Source organism: Oncorhynchus kisutch, linkage group LG21, assembly GCF_002021735.2.
Source record: "Oncorhynchus kisutch isolate 150728-3 linkage group LG21, Okis_V2, whole genome shotgun sequence".
In the NCBI taxonomy this organism is placed as follows: Eukaryota; Metazoa; Chordata; class Actinopteri; order Salmoniformes; family Salmonidae; genus Oncorhynchus; species Oncorhynchus kisutch.
Window position 1 is genome coordinate 201,143 of NC_034194.2, and position 21,384 is coordinate 222,526.

Here is a 21,384-nt window from a genome sequence, read left to right on the forward strand (position 1 = left end):
CATGACCCAGGGGATTTATTCTAGGCAGGGAGATCTCCAAACTCTGTGTTCTCATTCACGTTTCAAAATCATGTATTTCTCAGATATGTTGCTGAGCTACAATTCTGATATCTTACTTTACCAGGAAGTCAATAGTAGTTCATTGGTGTCCTGTGGAATAAATTGTTTCAGGAAGTTGGTTGTGTGTGTGTGTCAGTGAAGCTGTGTGTTTGTGCAATTATGCTTCAGTAAGTTGGTTGTGTGTGTGGGTCGTTGAGTCAATGTGTGCGTGTACGTACCTGTGACGCAGGAGATAATGGCCCGCTTTTGTCAGGGATCTATTCTGAGCTACCGGCCATGAGTCAGAGCACTCGGAGATAGTGAACTCCTCCCAGTACTCAGAAGTCAATGCACAACACTTTCGCACACATACACAAGCGCACTCAGGCTCAACTCACAGGCTCACACACACTTACTTGATACACATGCACACACACATAACATACTCTTATAACACACACCAAGCGTGCTGAGGGCTAGGCCCCTATTTATGCCACCTGCCTGAAGAGCGAGCAGGGGAGGGAGATGGATGGAGTGGAGAGGAAGAAATGGATTGGAGAGGAAGTTGCCGCAAAAGAGATGGTTGGAGATACAGAGAGATTTGGGCTGGGCGACATGGCCAAAATATCATATCAAAGTATTTCAAATGTAAAAGAATTGGACCGTATTTTTAGTTTTTGAATAATAAAAGTTCTACATTTGCTTTATCAGTAGTGAGTGATCCCAGGGTGCTTTATGAGTAGTGAGTGATCCCAGGGTGCTTTATGAGTAGTGAGTGATCCCAGGGTGCTTTATGAGTAGTGAGTGATCCCAGGGTGCTTATGAGTAGTGAGTGATCCCAGGGTGCTTTATGAGTAGTGAGTAGTGATCCCAGGGTGCTTTATGAGTAGTGATCCCAGGGTGCTTTATGAGTAGTGAGTGATCCCAGAGTGCTTTATGAGTAGTGAGTGATCCCAGGGTGCTTTATCAGTAGTGAGTGATCCCAGGGTGCTTTATGAGTAGTGAGTGATCCCAGGGTGCTTTATGAGTAGTGAGTGATCCCAGAGTGCTTTATGAGTAGTGAGTGATCCCAGGGTGCTTTATGAGTAGTGAGTAGTGATCCCAGGGTGCTTTATGAGTAGTGAGTAGTGATCCCAGGGTGCTTTATGAGTAGTGAGTGATCCCAGAGGTGCTTTATGAGTAGTGAGTGATCCCAGGAGTGCTTTATGAGTAGTGAGTGATCCCAGGGTGCTTTATGAGTAGTGAGTGATCCCAGGGTGCTTTATGAGTAGTGAGTGATCCCAGGGTGCTTTATGAGTAGTGAGTGATCCCAGGGTGCTTTATGAGTAGTGAGTGATCCCAGGGTGCTTTATGAGTAGTGAGTGATCCCAGGGTGCTTTATGAGTAGTGAGTGATCCCAGGTGCTTTATGAGTAGTGAGTAGTGATCCCAGGGTGCTTTATGAGTAGTGAGTGATCCCAGGGTGCTTTATGAGTAGTGAGTGATCCCAGGGTGCTTTATGAGTAGTGAGTGATCCCAGGGTGCTTTATGAGTAGTGAGTGATCCCAGGGTGCTTTATGAGTAGTGAGTGATCCCAGAGTGCTTTATGAGTAGTGAGTGATCCCAGGGTGCTTTATGAGTAGTGAGTAGTGATCCCAGGGTGCTTTATGAGTAGTGAGTGATCCCAGGGTGCTTTATCAGTAGTGAGTGATCCCAGGGTGCTTTATGAGTAGTGAGTAGTGATCCCAGGGTGCTTTATGAGTAGTGAGTGATCCCAGGGTGCTTTATCAGTAGTGAGTGATCCCAGGGTGCTTTATCAGTAGTGAGTGATCCCAGGGTGCTTTATCAGTAGTGAGTAGTGATCCCAGGGTGCTTTATCAGTAGTGAGTGATCCCAGGGTGCTTTATCAGTAGTGAGTGATCCCAGGGTGCTTTATGAGTAGTGAGTAGTGATCCCAGGGTGCTTTATGAGTAGTGAGTAGTGATCCCAGGGTGCTTTATCAGTAGTGAGTGATCCCAGGGTGCTTTATCAGTAGTGAGTGATCCCAGGGTGCTTTATCAGTAGTGAGTGATCCCAGGGTGCTTTATGAGTAGTGAGTAGTGATCCCAGGGTGCTTTATCAGTAGTGAGTGATCCCAGGGTGCTTTATGAGTAGTGAGTAGTGATCCCAGGGTGCTTTATGAGTAGTGATCCCAGGGTGCTTTATGAGTAGTGAGTGATCCCAGAGTGCTTTATGAGTAGTGAGTGATCCCAGAGTGCTTTATGAGTAGTGAGTGATCCCAGGGGGCTTTATGAGTAGTGAGTGATCCCAGGGTGCTTTATGAGTAGTGAGTGATCCCAGAGTGCTTTATGAGTAGTGAGTGATCCCAGGGTGCTTTATCAGTAGTGAGTGATCCCAGGGTGCTTTATGAGTAGTGAGTGATCCCAGGGTGCTTTATGAGTAGTGAGTGATCCCAGGGTGCTTTATGAGTAGTGAGTGATCCCAGGGTGCTTTATGAGTAGTGAGTGATCCCAGGGTGCTTTATGAGTAGTGAGTGATCCCAGGGTGCTTTATGAGTAGTGAGTGATCCCAGGGTGCTTTATGAGTAGTGAGTGATCCCAGGGTGCTTTATGAGTAGTGAGTGATCCCAGGGTGCTTTATGAGTAGTGAGTGATCCCAGGGTGCTTTATGAGTAGTGAGTGATCCCAGAGTGCTTTATGAGTAGTGAGTGATCCCAGGGTGCTTTATGAGTAGTGAGTAGTGATCCCAGGGTGCTTTATGAGTAGTGAGTGATCCCAGGGTGCTTTATCAGTAGTGAGTGATCCCAGGGTGCTTTATGAGTAGTGAGTAGTGATCCCAGGGTGCTTTATGAGTAGTGAGTGATCCCAGGGTGCTTTATCAGTAGTGAGTGATCCCAGGGTGCTTTATCAGTAGTGAGTGATCCCAGGGTGCTTTATCAGTAGTGAGTAGTGATCCCAGGGTGCTTTATCAGTAGTGAGTGATCCCAGGGTGCTTTATCAGTAGTGAGTGATCCCAGGGTGCTTTATGAGTAGTGAGTAGTGATCCCAGGGTGCTTTATGAGTAGTGAGTAGTGATCCCAGGGTGCTTTATCAGTAGTGAGTGATCCCAGGGTGCTTTATCAGTAGTGAGTGATCCCAGGGTGCTTTATCAGTAGTGAGTGATCCCAGGGTGCTTTATGAGTAGTGAGTAGTGATCCCAGGGTGCTTTATCAGTAGTGAGTGATCCCAGGGTGCTTTATGAGTAGTGAGTAGTGATCCCAGGGTGCTTTATGAGTAGTGATCCCAGGGTGCTTTATGAGTAGTGAGTGATCCCAGAGTGCTTTATGAGTAGTGAGTGATCCCAGAGTGCTTTATGAGTAGTGAGTGATCCCAGGGGGCTTTATGAGTAGTGAGTGATCCCAGGGTGCTTTATGAGTAGTGAGTGATCCCAGAGTGCTTTATGAGTAGTGAGTGATCCCAGGGTGCTTTATCAGTAGTGAGTGATCCCAGGGTGCTTTATGAGTAGTGAGTGATCCCAGGGTGCTTTATGAGTAGTGAGTGATCCCAGGGTGCTTTATGAGTAGTGAGTGATCCCAGGGTGCTTTATGAGTAGTGAGTGATCCCAGGGTGCTTTATGAGTAGTGAGTGATCCCAGGGTGCTTTATGAGTAGTGAGTGATCCCAGGGTGCTTTATGAGTAGTGAGTGATCCCAGGGTGCTTTATGAGTAGTGAGTGATCCCAGAGTGCTTTATGAGTAGTGAGTGATCCCAGGGTGCTTTATGAGTAGTGAGTGATCCCAGGGTGCTTTATGAGTAGTGAGTGATCCCAGGGTGCTTTATGAGTAGTGAGTGATCCCAGGGTGCTTTGTGAGTAGTGAAGGATCCCAGGGTGCTTTATGAGTAGTGAGTGATCCCAGGGTGCTTTATGAGTAGTGAGTGATCCCAGGGTGCTTTATGAGTAGTGAGTGATCCCAGGGTGCTTTATGAGTAGTGAGTGATCCCAGGGTGCTTTATGAGTAGTGAGTGATCCCAGGGTGCTTTATGAGTAGTGAGGGATCCAGGGTGCTTTATGAGTAGTGAGTGATCCCAGGGTGCTTTATGAGTAGTGAGTGATCCCAGGGTGCTTTATGAGTAGTGAGTGATCCCAGAGTGCTTTATGAGTAGTGAGTGATCCCAGGGTGCTTTATGAGTAGTGAGTGATCCCAGGGTGCTTTATGAGTAGTGAGTGATCCCAGGGTGCTTTATGAGTAGTGAGTGATCCCAGGGTGCTTTATGAGTAGTGAGTGATCCCAGGGTGCTTTATGAGTAGTGAGTGATCCCAGGGTGCTTTATGAGTAGTGAGTGATCCCAGGGTGCTTTATGAGTAGTGAGTGATCCCAGGGTGCTTTATGAGTAGTGAGTGATCCCAGGGTGCTTTATGAGTAGTGAGTGATCCCAGGGTGCTTTATGAGTAGTGAGTGATCCCAGGGTGCTTTATGAGTAGTGAGTGATCCCAGGGTGCTTTATGAGTAGTGAGTGATCCCAGGGTGCTTTATGAGTAGTGAGTGATCCCAGGGTGCTTTATGAGTAGTGAGTGATCCCAGGGTGCTTTATGAGTAGTGAGTGATCCCAGGGTGCTTTATGAGTAGTGAGTGATCCCAGGGTGCTTTATGAGTAGTGAGTGATCCCAGGGTGCTTTATGAGTAGTGAGTGATCCCAGGGTGCTTTATGAGTAGTGAGTGATCCCAGGGTGCTTTATGAGTAGTGAGTGATCCCAGGGTGCTTTATGAGTAGTGAGTGATCCCAGGGTGCTTTATGAGTAGTGAGTGATCCCAGGGTGCTTTATGAGTAGTGAGTGATCCCAGGGTGCTTTATGAGTAGTGAGTGATCCCAGGGTGCTTTATGAGTAGTGAGTGATCCCAGGGTGCTTTATGAGTAGTGAGTGATCCCAGGGTGCTTTATGAGTAGTGAGTGATCCCAGGGTGCTTTATGAGTAGTGAGTGATCCCAGGGTGCTTTATGAGTAGTGAGTGATCCCAGGGTGCTTTATGAGTAGTGAGTGATCCCAGGGTGCTTTATGAGTAGTGAGTGATCCCAGGGTGCTTTATGAGTAGTGAGTGATCCCAGGGTGCTTTATGAGTAGTGAGTGATCCCAGGGTGCTTTATGAGTAGTGAGTGATCCCAGGGTGCTTTATGAGTAGTGAGTGATCCCAGGGTGCTTATGAGTAGTGAGTGATCCCAGGGTGCTTTATGAGTAGTGAGTGATCCCAGGGTGCTTTATGAGTAGTGAGTGATCCCAGAGTGCTTTATGAGTAGTGAGTAGTGATCCCAGAGTGCTTTATGAGTAGTGAGTGATCCCTGGGTGCTTTATGAGTAGTGAGTGATCCCAGGGTGCTTTATGAGTAGTGAGTGATCCCAGGGTGCTTTATGAGTAGTGAGTGATCCCAGGGGGCTTTATGAGTAGTGAGTGATCCCAGGGTGCTTTATGAGTAGTGAGTGATCCCAGGGTGCTTTATGAGTAGTGAGTGATCCCAGGGTGCTTTATGAGTAGTGAGTGATCCCAGGGTGCTTTATGAGTAGTGAGTGATCCCAGGGTGCTTTATGAGTAGTGAGTGATCCCAGAGTGCTTTATGAGTAGTGAGTGATCCCAGGGTGCTTTATGAGTAGTGAGTGATCCCAGGGTGCTTTATGAGTAGTGAGTGATCCCAGGGTGCTTTATGAGTAGTGAGTGATCCCAGGGTGCTTTATGAGTAGTGAGTGATCCCAGGGTGCTTTATGAGTAGTGAGGGATCCCAGGGTGCTTTATGAGTAGTGAGTGATCCCAGAGTTCTTTATGAGTAGTGAGTGATCCCAGGGTGCTTTATGAGTAGTGAGTGATCCCAGGGTGCTTTATGAGTAGTGAGTGATCCTAGAGTGGCAACACATACATTCTAAGTGATTTCAATGAGTCTTTCTGAATTCTGATTGTTTTATACTGTTCAATTCAACCAAAAATTATTTTCAGCACTTTTGTCAATTTCTGCATTTCCTGCACTCATTTGAGATCATTTCCATAGTTACAGGCCTTATTTTTTTACCAAATGTTGCAATTGATATTTGACTTGTGATTTAGACCAAAACACTTTGGTGAACTGTTGGCATCATGGAAATGTAATGATTAATCTAATTATGTATACAGTGGGGCAAAAAAGTATTTAGTCAGCCACCAATTGTGCAAGTTCTCCCACTTAAAAAGATGAGAGAGGCCTGTAATTTTCATCATAGGTACACTTCAACTATGACAGACAAAATGAGAAGAAAAGAAATCCAGAAAATCACATTGTAGGATTTTTAATGAATTTATTTGCAAATTATGGTGGAAAATAAGTATTTGGTCAATAACAAAAGTTTATCTCAATACTTTGTTATATACCCTTTGTTGGCAATGACAGAGGTCAATCCTTTTCTGTAAGTCTTCACAAGGTTTTCACACACTGTTGCTGGTATTTTGGCCCATTCCTCCATGCAGATCTCCTCTAGAGCAGTGATGTTTTGGGGCTGTTGCTGGGCAACACGGACTTTCAACTCCCTCCAAAGATTTTCTATGGGGTTGAGATCTGGAGACTGGCTAGGCCTCTCCAGGACCTTGAAATGCTTCTTACGAAGCCACTCCTTCGTTGCCCGGTTGGTGTGTTTGGGATCATTGTCATGCTGAAAGACCAAGCCACGTTTCATCTTCAATGCCCTAGCTGATGGAAGGAGGTTTTCACTCAAATTCTCACGATACATGGCCCCATTCATTCTTTCCTTTAAACGGATCAGTCGTCCTGTCCCTTTGTAGAAAAACAGCCCCAAAGCATGATGTTTCCACCCCCATGCTTCACAGTAGGTATGGTGTTCTTTGGATGCAACTCAGCATTCTTTGTCCTCCAAAGACAACGAGTTGAGTTTTTACCAAAAGGTTCTATTTTGGTTTCATCTGACCATATGACATTCTCCCAATCTTCTTCTGCATCATCCAAATGCTCTCTAGCAAACTTCAGATGGGCCTGGACATGTACTGGCTTAAGCAGGGGGACACGTCTGGCACTGCAGAATTTCAGTACCTGGCGGCGTAGTGTGTTACTGATGGTAGGCTTTGTTACTTTGGTCCCAGCTCTCTGCAGGTCATTCACTAGGTCCCCCCATGTGATTCTGGGATTTTTGCTCACCGTTCTTGTGATCATTTTGACCCCACGTGGTGAGATCTTGCGTGGAGCCCCAGATCTAGGGAGATTATCAGTGGTCTTGTATGTCTTCCATTTCCTAATAATTGCTCCCACAGTTGATTTCTTCAAACCAAGCTGCTTACCTATTGCAGATTCAGTCTTCCCAGGCTGGTGCAGGTCTACAATTTTGTTTCTGGTGTCCTTTGACAACTCTTTGGTCTTGGCCATAGTGGAGTTTGGAGTGTGACTGACTGAGGTTGTGAACAGGTGTCTTTTATACTGATAACAAGTTCAAACAGGTGCCATTAATACAGGTAACGAGTGGAGGACAGAGGAGCCTCTTAAAGAAGTAGTTACAGGTCTGTGAGAGCCAGAAATCTTGCTTGTTTGTAGGTGACCAAATACTTATTTTCCACCATAATTTGCAAATTAATTAATAAAAAATCTTTGATTTTTTTTCTAATTTCGTCTGTCATAGTTGAAGTGTACCTGTGATGAAAATTACAGGCCTCTCTCATCTTTTTAAGTGGGAGAACTTGCACAATTGGTGGCTGACTAAATACTTTTTTGCCCCACTGTGTATATATATATTTTACCTTTATTTAACTAGGCAAGTCAGTTAAGAACAAATTCTTATTTACAATGACGGTCTAGGAACAGTGGGTTAACTGCCTGTTCAGGGGCAGAACGACAGATTTGTACCTTGTCAGCTCGGGGGTTTGAACTTGCAACCTTCCAGTTACTAACCACTAGGCTACCCTGCCGCCCCATAGTTAGAATATCATAGTGGGCACTTTGAATAGTGTTAATTGACAACCAATTAAAATCCTAGGGAGGAGTTATTGTGACAGGGTAGGAAACAAAATTGCTAAGTGTTTCCTAGGGGACCCAATCATTTTTGGCGACATTGAATGTATTCTCTAAGGGAGAGAGGCGAATAGATGGAGTGGTAGAGGGATACCAAGGGTAGGCCTTACCGTCTTGCGTGGGAGACCACGGCTGACAACCGGCCAATCAGATCATCTACGTCCCAGGGCAATGACGAGAGATCGGGGTCAGAAGGTCATCTGAGACCCCATGGTCCAATAGCATCACAATGGGAAGCTACAGGAACGAGAGACTGTCCTGCTCATTCATTCATGACAGAAAAAGAGTGAGGGAGGGAGAGGGAAAGAAAGGCAGAGTAAGTGTTTTCCAAACTCACCAGGAAGTCATAGTCTGGGAGAGTTGGGAGGCTCTCTGTCCGTCTCTCTGTCTCTCTGTCTGTCTGTCTCTCTCTCTCTCTCTCTGTCCGTCTCTGTTTGTTTGTGGTGTTCTGGGCTTTCATGTGGAAGTAACTTGTGGGAAGTGAGATTGTTTTAGGAGCGCTATGGGGGGGACTGGAAGTTACCAATAACAATGAAAAAAGTTATGTGTTTGTGTGTGTTAGAGTATGTGTGGAAGCCTGCATTAACATACATACTTTAGTTTTAGTGTCCAATATTGGCCAATACTATCCCTCCAACAACCAGAGAATGTCACCAGTGATCTACCTGTTCCTCTAAATGTCTGCAGGAAAGAAAAGCTCACATCTTCTCAACCTCCTTTCTTTTCAGCTCTTCCGAGAAGTCCGAATAATGAAGATTCTAAACCATCCAAACATTGGTAAGTGTATCACTGACTGGCTCACTTCTGTAAATCCTCATAACAATGTGTGCCCATACATTTTTCAATCGGTCACATTTATATATAAAGTACTTTCTACATCTGCGTGCTGTACAGAAACCCAGCCGAAAGCCCCAAACAGCAAGCAATGCAGATGTAGAAGCACAGTGGCTAGGAAAAACTCCCCAGAAAGACAGGAACCTAGGAAGAAACATAGATAGGAACCCGGCTCTGAGGGGTGGCTAGGAAAAACTCCCCAGAAAGACAGGAACCTAGGAAGAAACCTAGATAGGAACCAGGCTCTGAGGGGTGTCTAGGAAAAACTCCCCAGAAAGACAGGAACCTAGGAAGAAACCTAGAGAGGAACCAGGCTCTGAGGGGTGGCTAGGAAAAACTCCCCAGAAAGACAGGAACCTAGGAAGAAACCTAGAGAGGAACCAGGCTCTGAGGGGTGGCTAGGAAAAACTCCCCAGAAAGACAGGAACCGAGGAAGAAACCTAGAGAGGAACCAGGCTCTGAGGGGTGGCTAGGAAAAACTCCCCAGAAAGACAGGAACCTAGGAAGAAACATAGATAGGAACCCGGCTCTGAGGGGTGGCTAGGAAAAACTCCCCAGAAAGACAGGAACCTAGGAAGAAACCTAGAGAGGAACCAGGCTCTGAGGGGTGTCTAGGAAAAACTCCCCAGAAAGACAGGAACCTAGGAAGAAACCTAGAGAGGAACCAGGCTCTGAGGGGTGGCTAGGAAAAACTCCCCAGAAAGACAGGAACCGAGGAAGAAACCTAGAGAGGAACCAGGCTCTGAGGGGTGGCTAGGAAAAACTCCCCAGAAAGACAGGAACCGAGGAAGAAACCTAGAGAGGAACCAGGCTCTGAGGGGTGGCTAGGAAAAACTCCCCAGAAAGACATGAACCGAGGAAGAAACCTAGAGAGGAACCAGGTTCTGAGGGGTGGCCAGTCCTCTTCTGGCTGTGCCAGGTGGAGATAATAAGAGTACATGGCCAATAAGGAGGCTTATGTTTAGGTATGTACGGCAGGACCAAATCGGAAAGATAGATAGGCCCATGTAATGCTTTGTAGGTTAGCAGTTAAACCTTGAAATCAGCCCTTGCCTTGAAAGGAAGCCAGTGTAGAGAGGCTAGCACTGGAGTAATATGATCACATTTTTTGGTTCTAGTCAGGATTCTAGCAGCCGTATTTAGCACTAACTGAAGTTTATTTAGTGCTTTATCCGGGTAGCCGGAAAGTAGAGCATTGCAGTAGTCTAACCTAGAAGTAACAAAAGCATGGATGACATTTTCTGCATCATTTTTGTACAGAAAGTTCCTGATGTTTGCAATGTTACGAAGATGGGAAAAAAGCTGTCCTTGAAATAGTCTTGATATGTTCGTCAAAAGAGAGATCAGGGTCTGGAGTAACGCCGAGGTCCTTCACAGTTTTATTTGAGACGACTGTACAACCATCAAGATTAATTGTCAGATCCAACAGAAGATCTTTGTTTTTTGGGACCCAGAACTAGCATCTCTGTTTTGTCTGCCATGCATTTTAAACATTTTTTTTAACCTTTATTTAAACAGGGAGTCACATTGAGTTTAAAATCTATTTTACAAGAGAGCCCTGTTCATAGGGGATACACTTCCTTATGTCTGAAACACAGGCTTCCAGGGTGGGTAATTTTGGGGCTTCACCATGTTTCACCGAAATGTACAGCTGTGTTTCGTCAGCATAGCAGTGAAAGTTAACATTATGTTTCCGAAGTACATCACGAAGAGGTAAAATATATAGTGCAAACAATAGTGGTCCTAAAACAGAACTTTGAGGAACCATGAAACTTACAATTGATTTGTCAGAGGACAAACCATTCAGAAAGACGAACTGATATCTTTCTGACAGATAAGATCTAAACCAGGCCAGAACTTGGCCATGTACACCAATTAGCATTTCCAGTCTTTCCAAATGATGTGGTGATCGATGGTGTCAAAAGCAGCACTAAGGTCTAGGAGCAGAAGGACAGATGCAGAGCCTTGGTCTGACGCCATTAAAAGGTCATTTACCACCTTCACAAGTGCAGTCTGGGGTCTAAAACAAGACTGAAGAGTTTCATATACATTATTTGTCTTCTGGAAGGCAGTGAGTTACTGCGCAACAGCTTTTTCAAAGACATTTGAGAGGAATGGGAAATTCGATATAGGCCGATTTTATTTTTTTAATTTTCTGGGTCAAGGTTTGACTTTTTCAAGAGAGGCTTTATTATTGCCACTTTTAGTGAGTTTGGTACACATATGGTGGATAGAGAGCCATTTATTATGTTCAACATAGGATGGCCAAGCACAAGAAGCAGCTCTTTCAGTAGTTTAGTTGGAATAGGGTCCAGTATGCAGCTTGAAGGTTTAGAGGCCATGATTATTTTCATGAATGTGTCAAGAGATATAGGATTAACAACTTGTCTCCCTTGATCCTAGGTCCTTGACAGGGACCTGCACAGGGTTTGCAGACTCAGGACAACTGAGTTTTGGAGAAATATGCAGATTCAAAGAGGAGTCCATCATTTTCTTTCTAATGATCTTTTCGTGGAAGAAGTTCATGAATTCATCACTGCTGAAGTGAAAGCCATTCTTTCTTGGGGAATGCTGCTTTTTAGTTAGCTTTGCGACAGTATCAAATATTAATTTTGGGTTGTTCTTATTTTCCTCAATTAAGTTGGAAAAATAGGATGATCGAGCAGCAGTAAGGGCTCTTCGATACTGCACGGTACTGTCTTTCCAAGCTAGTCGGAAGACTTCCAGTTTGGTGTGGCGCCATTTCCGTTCCAATTTTCTGGAAGCTTGCTTCAAGAACTCGGGTATTTTCTGTGTACCCGGGAGCTAGTTTCTTATGAGAAATGTTTTTAGTTTTTAGGGGTGTGACTGCATCTGCAGTATTACGCAAGGTACATATTTGTTCCTCAGTTAGTTGGTTAATGCATTTTTGTACTCGGATGTCCTTGGGTAGGTAGGTTGGGAGTCTGGAAGGACATCTAGGAATCGTTGAGTTGTCTGAGAATTTATAGCACAGCTTTTGATGATCCTTGGTTGGGGTCTGAGCAGATCATTTGTTGCGATTGCAAAAATAATATGGTGGTCCGATAGCCCAGGATTATGAGGAAAAACATTAAGATCCACAATATTTATTAAACGGGACAAAACTAGGTCCAGAGTATGACTGTGAGTAGGTCCGGAGACATCTTGGACAAAACCCACTGAGTCGATGATGACTCCGAAAGCCTTCTGGAGTGGGTCTGTGGACTTTTCCATGTGAATATTAAAGTCATCAAAAATTTGAATATTATCTGCTATGACTACAAGGTCCGACAGGAACTCAGTGAGGAACAATATATACGACCCAGGAGGCCTGTAATCAGTAGCTATAAAAAGTGATTGAGTAGGCTGTATAGATTTCATGACGAGAAGCTCAAAAGACCAAAATGCAGCAATTTAAAAAAATATATTTATTGAAATTTGCTCTTGTCAATGTTAGCAAAACTGCACTGCACTGTCACTAGTGTAACCAGAAGGAGAGCCCTCATTAAACACAATTCATCTGGTTTAAGCCATGTTTCAGTCAGGCCAATCACATCAAGATTATGATCAGTGATTAGTTCATTGACTATAACTACCTTGGAAGTGAGGGATCTAACATTAAGTAGCCTCATTTTGAGATGTGAGGTATCATGATCTCTTTCAATAGTGACAGGAATGGAGGAGGTCTTTATCCTAGTGAGATTGCTATGGCGAACACCACCATGTTTAGTTTTGCCCAACATAGATCTAGGCACAGACACAGTCTCAATGGGATAGCTGAGCTGACTACACTGACTGTGCTAGTGGCAGACTCCACTAAGCTGGCAGGCTGGCTAACAGCCTGCTGCCTGGCCTGCACCCTATTTCATTGTGGAGTTAGAGCCCTGGTCTTTGTTCATAGATAAAAATGAGAACACCCCTCCCGCTAGGATGGAGTCCGTCACTCCTCAACAGGCCAGGCTTGGTCCTGTTTATGGATGAGTCCCAGAAAGAGTGCCAATTATCTACAAATTATATATTTTGGGATAGTCAGAAAACAGTTTTCAACCAGCGATTGAGTTATAAGCCTCTGTTCAACTCCCCCTAACTGGGAGGTGGCCAGAGACAATTACTCGATGACGATATCTTTCAAGCTAGTTTACACGCTATGTTGTGCTTGGTGACCTCTGACTGTTTCATCCTGACATCGTTGGTGCCGACGTAGATAACAATACTCTCTACACTCGCCAGTTTTAACCATAGCCAGCACCATCATCAGATGAGCCTTTACAGCCCTGCTCCCTCGCTGGATGATTCGTTTTAAGTCTAATAATGCGGGTAATGGAGACGCCAATGATTAGGGTTTTCATTTTGTCAGAGCTAATGGTGGGAGGCTTCGGTGGCTCAGACCCCGTAACGGGTGGAGCAGAGAAGGCTCGGCCTCTGACTCCGACTCGCTTAATGGGTAGAAAGTTCCTGTTGGCTGAATGAGTGACACCGTTTGAGCAGCATTTCCTTCCGGAAGCCATGAGAAAGTTGTCCGGCTGCGGGGTCCGTGCGAGGGGATTTATACTAACGTTACTATCTGTACTTACCAGTGGCACAGATGCTGTTTTATCCTTTCCTACACTTAAATGACCTTTCCTTAACAATTGCATCTGAAGCTGGGCTTGCAGCACGGCTATCCTCGCCGTAAGGCGATCGTTCTCCTGTATATTATGAGTACAGCGACTGCAATTAGAAGGCATCATGTTAATGTTACTACTTACCTTCGGCTGGTGGAGATTCTGTAGAACCATGTCCAGATAAAGCGTCCGGAGTGAAAAAGTTAAATGAAAAAAGTAGAGCGAAGAAAAACTAAGACTTTGGTAAATGGTAAAAAAATTCAGATTTTTATTATGGTTTTTACTTTTTATAACAATTTAAAGCCTTTAATTTGTTGTGAATGCACATGCGTAAAAAACAACACAAGAACATATGGAGGTTTCATGCCTCACCGTACGAGTTTGTGTACACTTTCCTAGCGTATTTTAATAACAAGGTCTATTCACTTTCAATTAGGAATTTATTTCATTTCTTGAATGAATGGGCTCATTCCCAGTCAAAATGCTAGCTGCGTGCATTCATCTGCCCTTCCCCCTCATCCCATGTCCCATGTTTGGGAATTCCTCTCTGGAGTGGTGACGTTGTGACATTCCCAAACGTTATTCTAATCCCTGGGTAGGATTCCACCCTTCTTTTCCTGGATTGTTCACATTCTTTCTCTCACACACACACACACACACACACACACACACACACACACACACACACACACACACACACACACACACACACACACACACACACACACACACACACACACACACACACACACACACACACACACACACACACACAGTGACATTTTTCCTGTGTCACTCTGTGTGTATCATTAAGCCCTGGCGATTATCTAACAGGTCCCCAAATGCCTCTATCCCGCTGTCATTTTGGTGATGTCATCTATAATGAACAAAAATATAAACACAACATCTAAAGTGCTGGTCCCATGTTTCATGAGTTTAAATAAAAGATCCCAGAAATGTTCCATACGCACAAAAAGCTTATTTCTGTCTGTAATTAAGCCTGATTTGCTGGACCTGGCTCCCCAGTGAGTTTCAAAGTGCCTCTGGAAGCAACGTCAGCAGAAGAACTGCTCGTCTGGAGCTTAATGAAATGGGTTTCCATGGCCGAACAGCCGCACACAAGCCTGAGATAACCGTGCGTAATGCCAAGCGTTGGCTGGAGTGGTCTAAATCCTCGCCGCCATTGGACTCTGGAGCAGTAGAAACGCCTCCTCTGATGAATCATACTTCAACAGTCCGACGGACTAATCTGGGTTTGGCAGATGCCAGGAGAACGCTACCTGCCCGAATGCATAGTGCCAAATGTAAAGTTTGGTGGAGGAGGAAAAATGGTCTGGGGCAGTTTTTCATGGTTCGGGCCCCTTAGTTCCAGTTCCAGTGAAGGGAAATCTTAACGCTACAGCATACAGTACAATGACATTCTAGATGATTCTGTGCTTCCAACTTTGTGGCAACAGTTTGGGGAAGGCCCTTTCCAGTTTCAGCATGACAATGCCCCCATGTACAAAGCGAGGTCCATACAGAAATGGTTTGTCGATATCGGTGTGGAAGAACTTGACTGGCCTGCACAGAGCCCTGACCTCAACCCCATTGAACACCTTTGGGATGATTTGGAACACTGACTGCGAGCCAGGCCTAATCACCCAACATCAGTGCCTGACCTCACTAATGCTCTTGTGGCTGAATGGAAGCAAGTACCTGCAGCAATGTTTCAACATCTAGTGGAAAACCTTCCCAGACGAGTGGAAGCTGTTATAGCAGCAAAAGGGGGACAAACTCCATAGTAATCACCATGTTTTTGGAATGAGATGTTCGATGATCAGGTGTCAACATAGTGTACATCCCAATCTCTCTCATTCATTCTAATGGACTGAAAAATGGCACTCCACTTCCTACTGTGGCTATCTTTAGCCTAATTGTGTGTGTGTGTTGCTGTGTTTTGTGTCTTCCATGTTCGTGTTGTGTGAGTGTGCCCACTCTCATACACACCAGCCCTCTCAGGAAAACCTGGAAAGAGCCCAAAAAGAAAGAGGCCATGAGACGTGGTACCAGTTGTCATGGCAATGATGTTTCTTTCTCTGTTCATATCAATAGGAGGCCTACTCCCTCCTGGGCTACTCCCTCAAGCTTATGCTCTAGCCCGGCACTAACAGACCAGAATCAGTTGATGGTCCAGATTGAAGACCAGGATGTGTTGATTATTTATTTAAATCAAGTTTGTAATAAATGCCTCTATTTGAATGTGTTTGTCTTCTTAAAATTGCTCATGAAAGAGGAGTGTGCAAGGATCTCATATAATTCAGTAAGTTTCATATGCCAAACAAAACAAAATGGGAAATGTCATCTACAAAGCCGATTTGTGATCGCCTGCCTTGCCTTTGCCCAACAGGCTCCCCTTTGGTGGTCTGAATCCGCCGGCATGTGGTTGGAGATCGTTTGGTTATGCCTGTGGGAAGCCATTTTGTTTGTGTTTCTCTCACTCAACTTCCGCTCTCCCACTTTCTCCCTCCCACCAAGCCAGGTAGGTCAGGGAGGGAAGGAGGATGATATGGAGAAAGAAACTGTGTTAGTTAATAGGGTGAACGGAGGGACAGAAAGCCCTCAGTTCAAATTGCGATGCCAATAAAGCATATTGAGTTAAAATATGTTCGGGAAAAGTGAGAGACGATATTGAGTTAAAATATGACAGGTGTTCGGGAAAAGTGAGAGACGATATTGAGTTAAAATATGACAGGTGTTCGGGAAAAGTGAGAGACGAGGTGGGCAATGGTCCCTCAAATGTTTTTGCCGCTGAGCAAATTTTAGGTCTTGTGAGCGGAAACTTGAATGTTGTGAGAATTTTGTGCAACTTCCGGTGCTCGTTTACAGTGACCACTGAGGCTGTACCCTTACAGTTTAAGACAGTAGCCAATAGGCTATTGTGGCAATTTGAGCATAATGTAGGCCTACCAACAAAACCAATGGAACAAATTCCGTAACATTTTCACATGGAAATAGCATTTAGATTTATGCAATATAGCCTACAGTAGCCTATATGTGGGGATCAATGCAGCCTTACATTGCATGACACGCTTTTTACATTATGAAGACTTGACATTTAAATTTTAAATTTTTTGCTTGGTTTGTAACGCCATGGGCCAAATAGGTGTCTTTAAACTGCCCTTTGCTGTGTTTACTTTACAAAATAAAATGAATTATTACCATACAGAGATTTAGACAATGTAAGCTACCCCTCTGCCTATTGGCTTATTTGCATATTTGACCTGACAGATTGAAATGTAGGCTAACACGGAACCCGAACCGGCTACAAGCGTGCTCCATCGTGCATAAATGTATTTTGTTCCCCCACACCAAACGCGATCACGACACACAGGTTAAAATATCAAAACAAACTGAACCAATTACATTAATTTGGGGACAGGTCGAAAAGCATGAAACATTTATGGCAATTTAGCTAGTTAGCTTGCACTTGCAAATGTATTTATAAAGCCCTTCTTACATCAGCTGATGCCACAAAGTGCTGTACAGAAACCCAGCCTAAAACACCAAACAGCAAGCAATGCAGGTGTAGAAGCACGGTGGCTAGGAAAAACACCATAGAAACCTAGGAAGAAACCCAGAGAGGAACCAGGCTATGAGGGGTGGCAAGAACTTTTCTGGCTGTGCCGGGTGGAGATGTTCAAATGTTCATAGATGACCAGCAAGGTCAAATAATAAAATAATAAATCACAGTAGTTGTCAACAAGTCAGCACCTCAGGAGTAAATGTCAGTTGGCTTTTTATAGCTGATCATTGAGAGTATCTCTACTAGAGGTCGACCGATTATGATTTTTCAACGCCGATACCGATACCGATTATTGGAGGACCAAAAAAAAAGCCGATACCGATTTAATTTGACAATTTTTGTATTTATTTATTTGTAATAATGACAATTACAACAATACTGAATGAACACTTATTTTAACTGAATATAATACATCAATAAAATCAATTTAGCCTCAAATAAATAATGAAACATGTTCAATTTGGTTTAAATAATGCACAAACAAAGTGTTGGAGAAGATAGTACAAGTGCATTATGTGTAAGAAAGCTAACGTTTCAGTTCCTTGCTCAGAACATGAGAACTTTTGAAAGCTGGTGGTTCCTTTTAACATGAGTCTTCAATATTCCCAAGGTAAGAAGTTTTAGGTTGTAGTTATTACAGGAATTATAGGACTATTTCCCTCGATACCATTTGTATTTCATTAACCTTTGACTATTGGATGTTCTTATAGGCACTTTAGTTTTGCCAGTGTAACAGTATTGCTTCCATCCCTCTCCTCGCTCCTCCCTGGGCTCGAACCAGGAACACAACAACGACAACAGCCACCATCGAAGCAGCGTTACCCATGCAGAGCAAGGGGAACAACTACTAGATGGCTCAGAGCGAGTGACGTTTGAAACGCTATTAGCGCGCGCTAACTAGCTAGCCATTTCACTTCGGTTACACCAGCCTAAACTCGGGAATTGATGGGCTTGAAGTCATAAACAGCTCAATGCTTGACGCACAACGAAGAGCTGCTGGCAAAACGAACAAAAGTGCTGTTTAAATGAATGTTTATGCGCCTGCTTCTGCCTACCACCGCTCAGTCAGATACTTAGATACTTGTATGCTCAGTCGGATTATATGCTAGATAATATCTAGTAATATCATCAACCATGTGTAGTTAACTAGTGATTATGATTGATTGTTTTTTATAAGATAAGTTTAATGCTAGCTAGCAACTTACCTTGGCTTACTGCATTCGCGTAACAGGCAGGCTCCTCGTGGAGTGATACGAGAGAGAGGCAGGTCGTTATTGCGTTGGACTAGTTAACTGTAAGGTTGCACGATTGGATCCCCCGAGCTCACAAGGTGAACATCTGTCGTTCTGCCCCTGAACGAGGCAGGTAACCCACTGTTCCCAGGTCGTCATTGAAAATAAGAATGTGTTCTTAACTGACTTGCCTAGTTGAATAAAGGTATATAAAAAACTAAAAAAACAAATCGGCAAATCGGCGCCCAAAAATACCGATTTCCGATTGTTATGAAAACTTGAAATCGGCCCTAATTAATCGGCCATCCCGATTAATCGGTCGACCTCTAATCTCTACCGCTCCTGCTGTCTCTAGAGAGTTGAAAACAGCAGGTCTGGGACAGGTAGCACGTCCGGTGAACAGGTCAGGGTTCCATAGCCGCAGGCAGAACAGTTGAGACTGGAGCAGGAGTTTAACTAGCTATTTAACTAGCTTACTGTTGCTAGCTAATTTGTCCTGGGATATAAACATTTCTAGTCATCTCTCCTCCTTCCAGGATTTTTCTTTTCTGGACTTTACATTGTGATTGGCAACTTTCAGACATTAGGTGCATTACCGCCACCGACCTTGTTTGTCTTTGTCGCCCATGTGTGTATAACCAATGAGGAGATGGCACGTGGGTACCTGCTTCTAGAAAACAACGAGGAGATGGGAGAGGCAGGACTGGAAGAGGCAGTGCGATCAGCATTGGAAATAGAACTGACTTCTATTTTAGCCCTTGGCAACGCAGACGCTTGTTGGCACGTGCGAGAGGTGTGGGTGCAATAATTGAATAATATAGATTTCTACATTTATTTTGTAACGCAATAGAGGGAGAGAGAGTAGAGGGAGAGAGACTGAGGGATACAGACAGTGAAGTGGTAATATAAATAGAGGGAGAGAGACTGAGGGATACAGACAGTGAAGAGGTAATATACATAGAGGGAGAGAGACTGAGGGATACAGACAGTGAAGAGGTAATATAAATAGAGGGAGAGAGACTGAAGGATACAGACAGTGAAGAGAGGGAGAGAGACTGAGGGATACAGACAGTGAAGTGGTAATATAAATAGAGGGAGAGAGACTGAGGGATACAGACAGTGAAGAGGTAATATAAATAGAGGGAGAGAGACTGAAGGATACAGACAGTGAAGAGAGGGAGAGAGACTGAGGGATACAGACAGTGAAGAGGTAATATAAATAGAGGGAGAGACTGAGGGACACAGACAGTGAAGAGGTAATATAAATAGAGGGAGAGAGACTGAGGGATACAGACAGTGAAGAGGTAATATAAATAGAGGGAGAGAGACTGAGGGATACAGACAGTGAAGAGGTAATATAAATAGAGGGAGAGAGACTGAGGGATACAGACAGTGAAGAGGTAATATAAATAGAGGGAGAGAGACTGAGGGATACAGACAGTGAAGAGGTAATATAAATAGAGGGAGAGAGACTGAGGGATACAGACAGTGAAGAGGTAATATAAATAGAGGGAGAGAAACTGAGGGATACAGACAGTGAAGAGAGGGAGAGAGACTGAGGGATACAGACAGTGAAGAGGGGGAGAGAGACTGAGGGATATAGACAGTGAAGAGGTAATATAAATAGAGGGAGAGAGACTGAGGGATACAGACTGTGAAGAGGTAATATAAATAGAGGGAGAGAGACTGAGGGATACAGACAGTGAAGAGAGGGAGAGAGATTGAGGGATACAGACAGTGAAGAGGTAATATAAATAGAGGGAGAGAGACTGAGGGATACAGACAGTGAAGAGGTAATATAAATAGAGGGAGAGAGACTGAGGGATACAGACAGTGAAGAGGTAATATAAATAGAGGGAGAGAGACTGAGGGATACAGACAGTGAAGAGGTAATATAAATAGAGGGAGAGAGACTGAGGGATACAGACAGTGAAGAGGTAATATAAATAGAGGGAGAGAGACTGAGGGATACAGACAGTGAAGAGGTAATATAAATAGAGGGAGAGAAACTGAGGGATACAGACAGTGAAGAGAGGGAGAGAGACTGAGGGATACAGACAGTGAAGAGGGGGAGAGAGACTGAGGGATATAGACAGTGAAGAGGTAATATAAATAGAGGGAGAGAGACTGAGGGATACAGACTGTGAAGAGGTAATATAAATAGAGGGAGAGAGACTGAGGGATACAGACAGTGAAGAGAGGGAGAGAGATTGAGGGATACAGACAGTGAAGAGGTAATATAAATAGAGGGAGAGAGACTGAGGGATACAGACAGTGAAGAGGTAATATAAATAGAGGGAGAGACTGAGGGATACAGACAGTGAAGAGGTAATATAAATAGAGGGAGAGAGACTGAGGGATACAGACAGTGAAGAGGTAATATAAATAGAGGGAGAGAGACTGAGGGATACAGACAGTGAAGAGAGGGAGAGAGACTGAGGGATACAGACAGTGAAGAGGTAATATAAATAGAGGGAGAGAGACTGAGGGATACAGACAGTGAAGAGGTAATATAAGTAGAGGGAGAGAGATTGAGGGATACAGACAGTGAAGAGGTAATATAAATAGAGGGAGAGAGACTGAGGGATACAGACAGTGAAGAGGTAATATAAATAGAGGGAGAGAGACTGAGGGATACAGACAGTGAAGAGGTAATATAAATAGAGGGAGAGAGACTGAGGGATACAGACAGTGAAGAGGTAATATAAATAGAGGGAGAGAGACTGAGGGATACAGACAGTGAAGAGAGGGAGAGAGACTGAGGGATACAGACAGTGAAGAGGTAATATAAATAGAGGGAGAGAGACTGAGGGATACAGACAGTGAAGAGGTATTATAAATAGTGGGAGAGAGACTGAGGGATACAGACAGTGAAGAGGTAATATAAATAGAGGGAGAGAGACTGAGGGATACAGACAGTGAAGAGGTAATATAAATAGAGGGAGAGAGACTGAGGGATACAGACAGTGAAGAGAGGGAGAGAGACTGAGGGATACAGACAGTGAAGAGGTAATATAAATAGAGGGAGAGAGACTGAGGGATACAGACAGTGAAGAGGGGGAGAGAGACTGAGGGATACAGACAGTGAAGAGGGGGAGAGAGACTGAGGGATATAGACAGTGA

At 44.2% G+C, this 21,384-nt stretch overlaps 1 protein-coding gene across 7 annotated transcripts in view; it reads left to right on the forward strand.

The window, feature by feature from the left end:
• Positions 1 to 21,384, forward strand: part of LOC109880232 (MAP/microtubule affinity-regulating kinase 3) — a 177,074-nt gene that overhangs the window by 62,368 nt on the left and 93,322 nt on the right. For all 7 annotated transcript variants that reach the window (XM_031800767.1, XM_031800770.1, XM_031800771.1 and 4 more), the window contains exon 4: positions 8,755 to 8,803. In XM_031800767.1, coding sequence (XP_031656627.1) covers positions 8,755 to 8,803 — 49 coding nt within the window. The remainder of the gene's footprint in view (positions 1 to 8,754; positions 8,804 to 21,384) is intronic.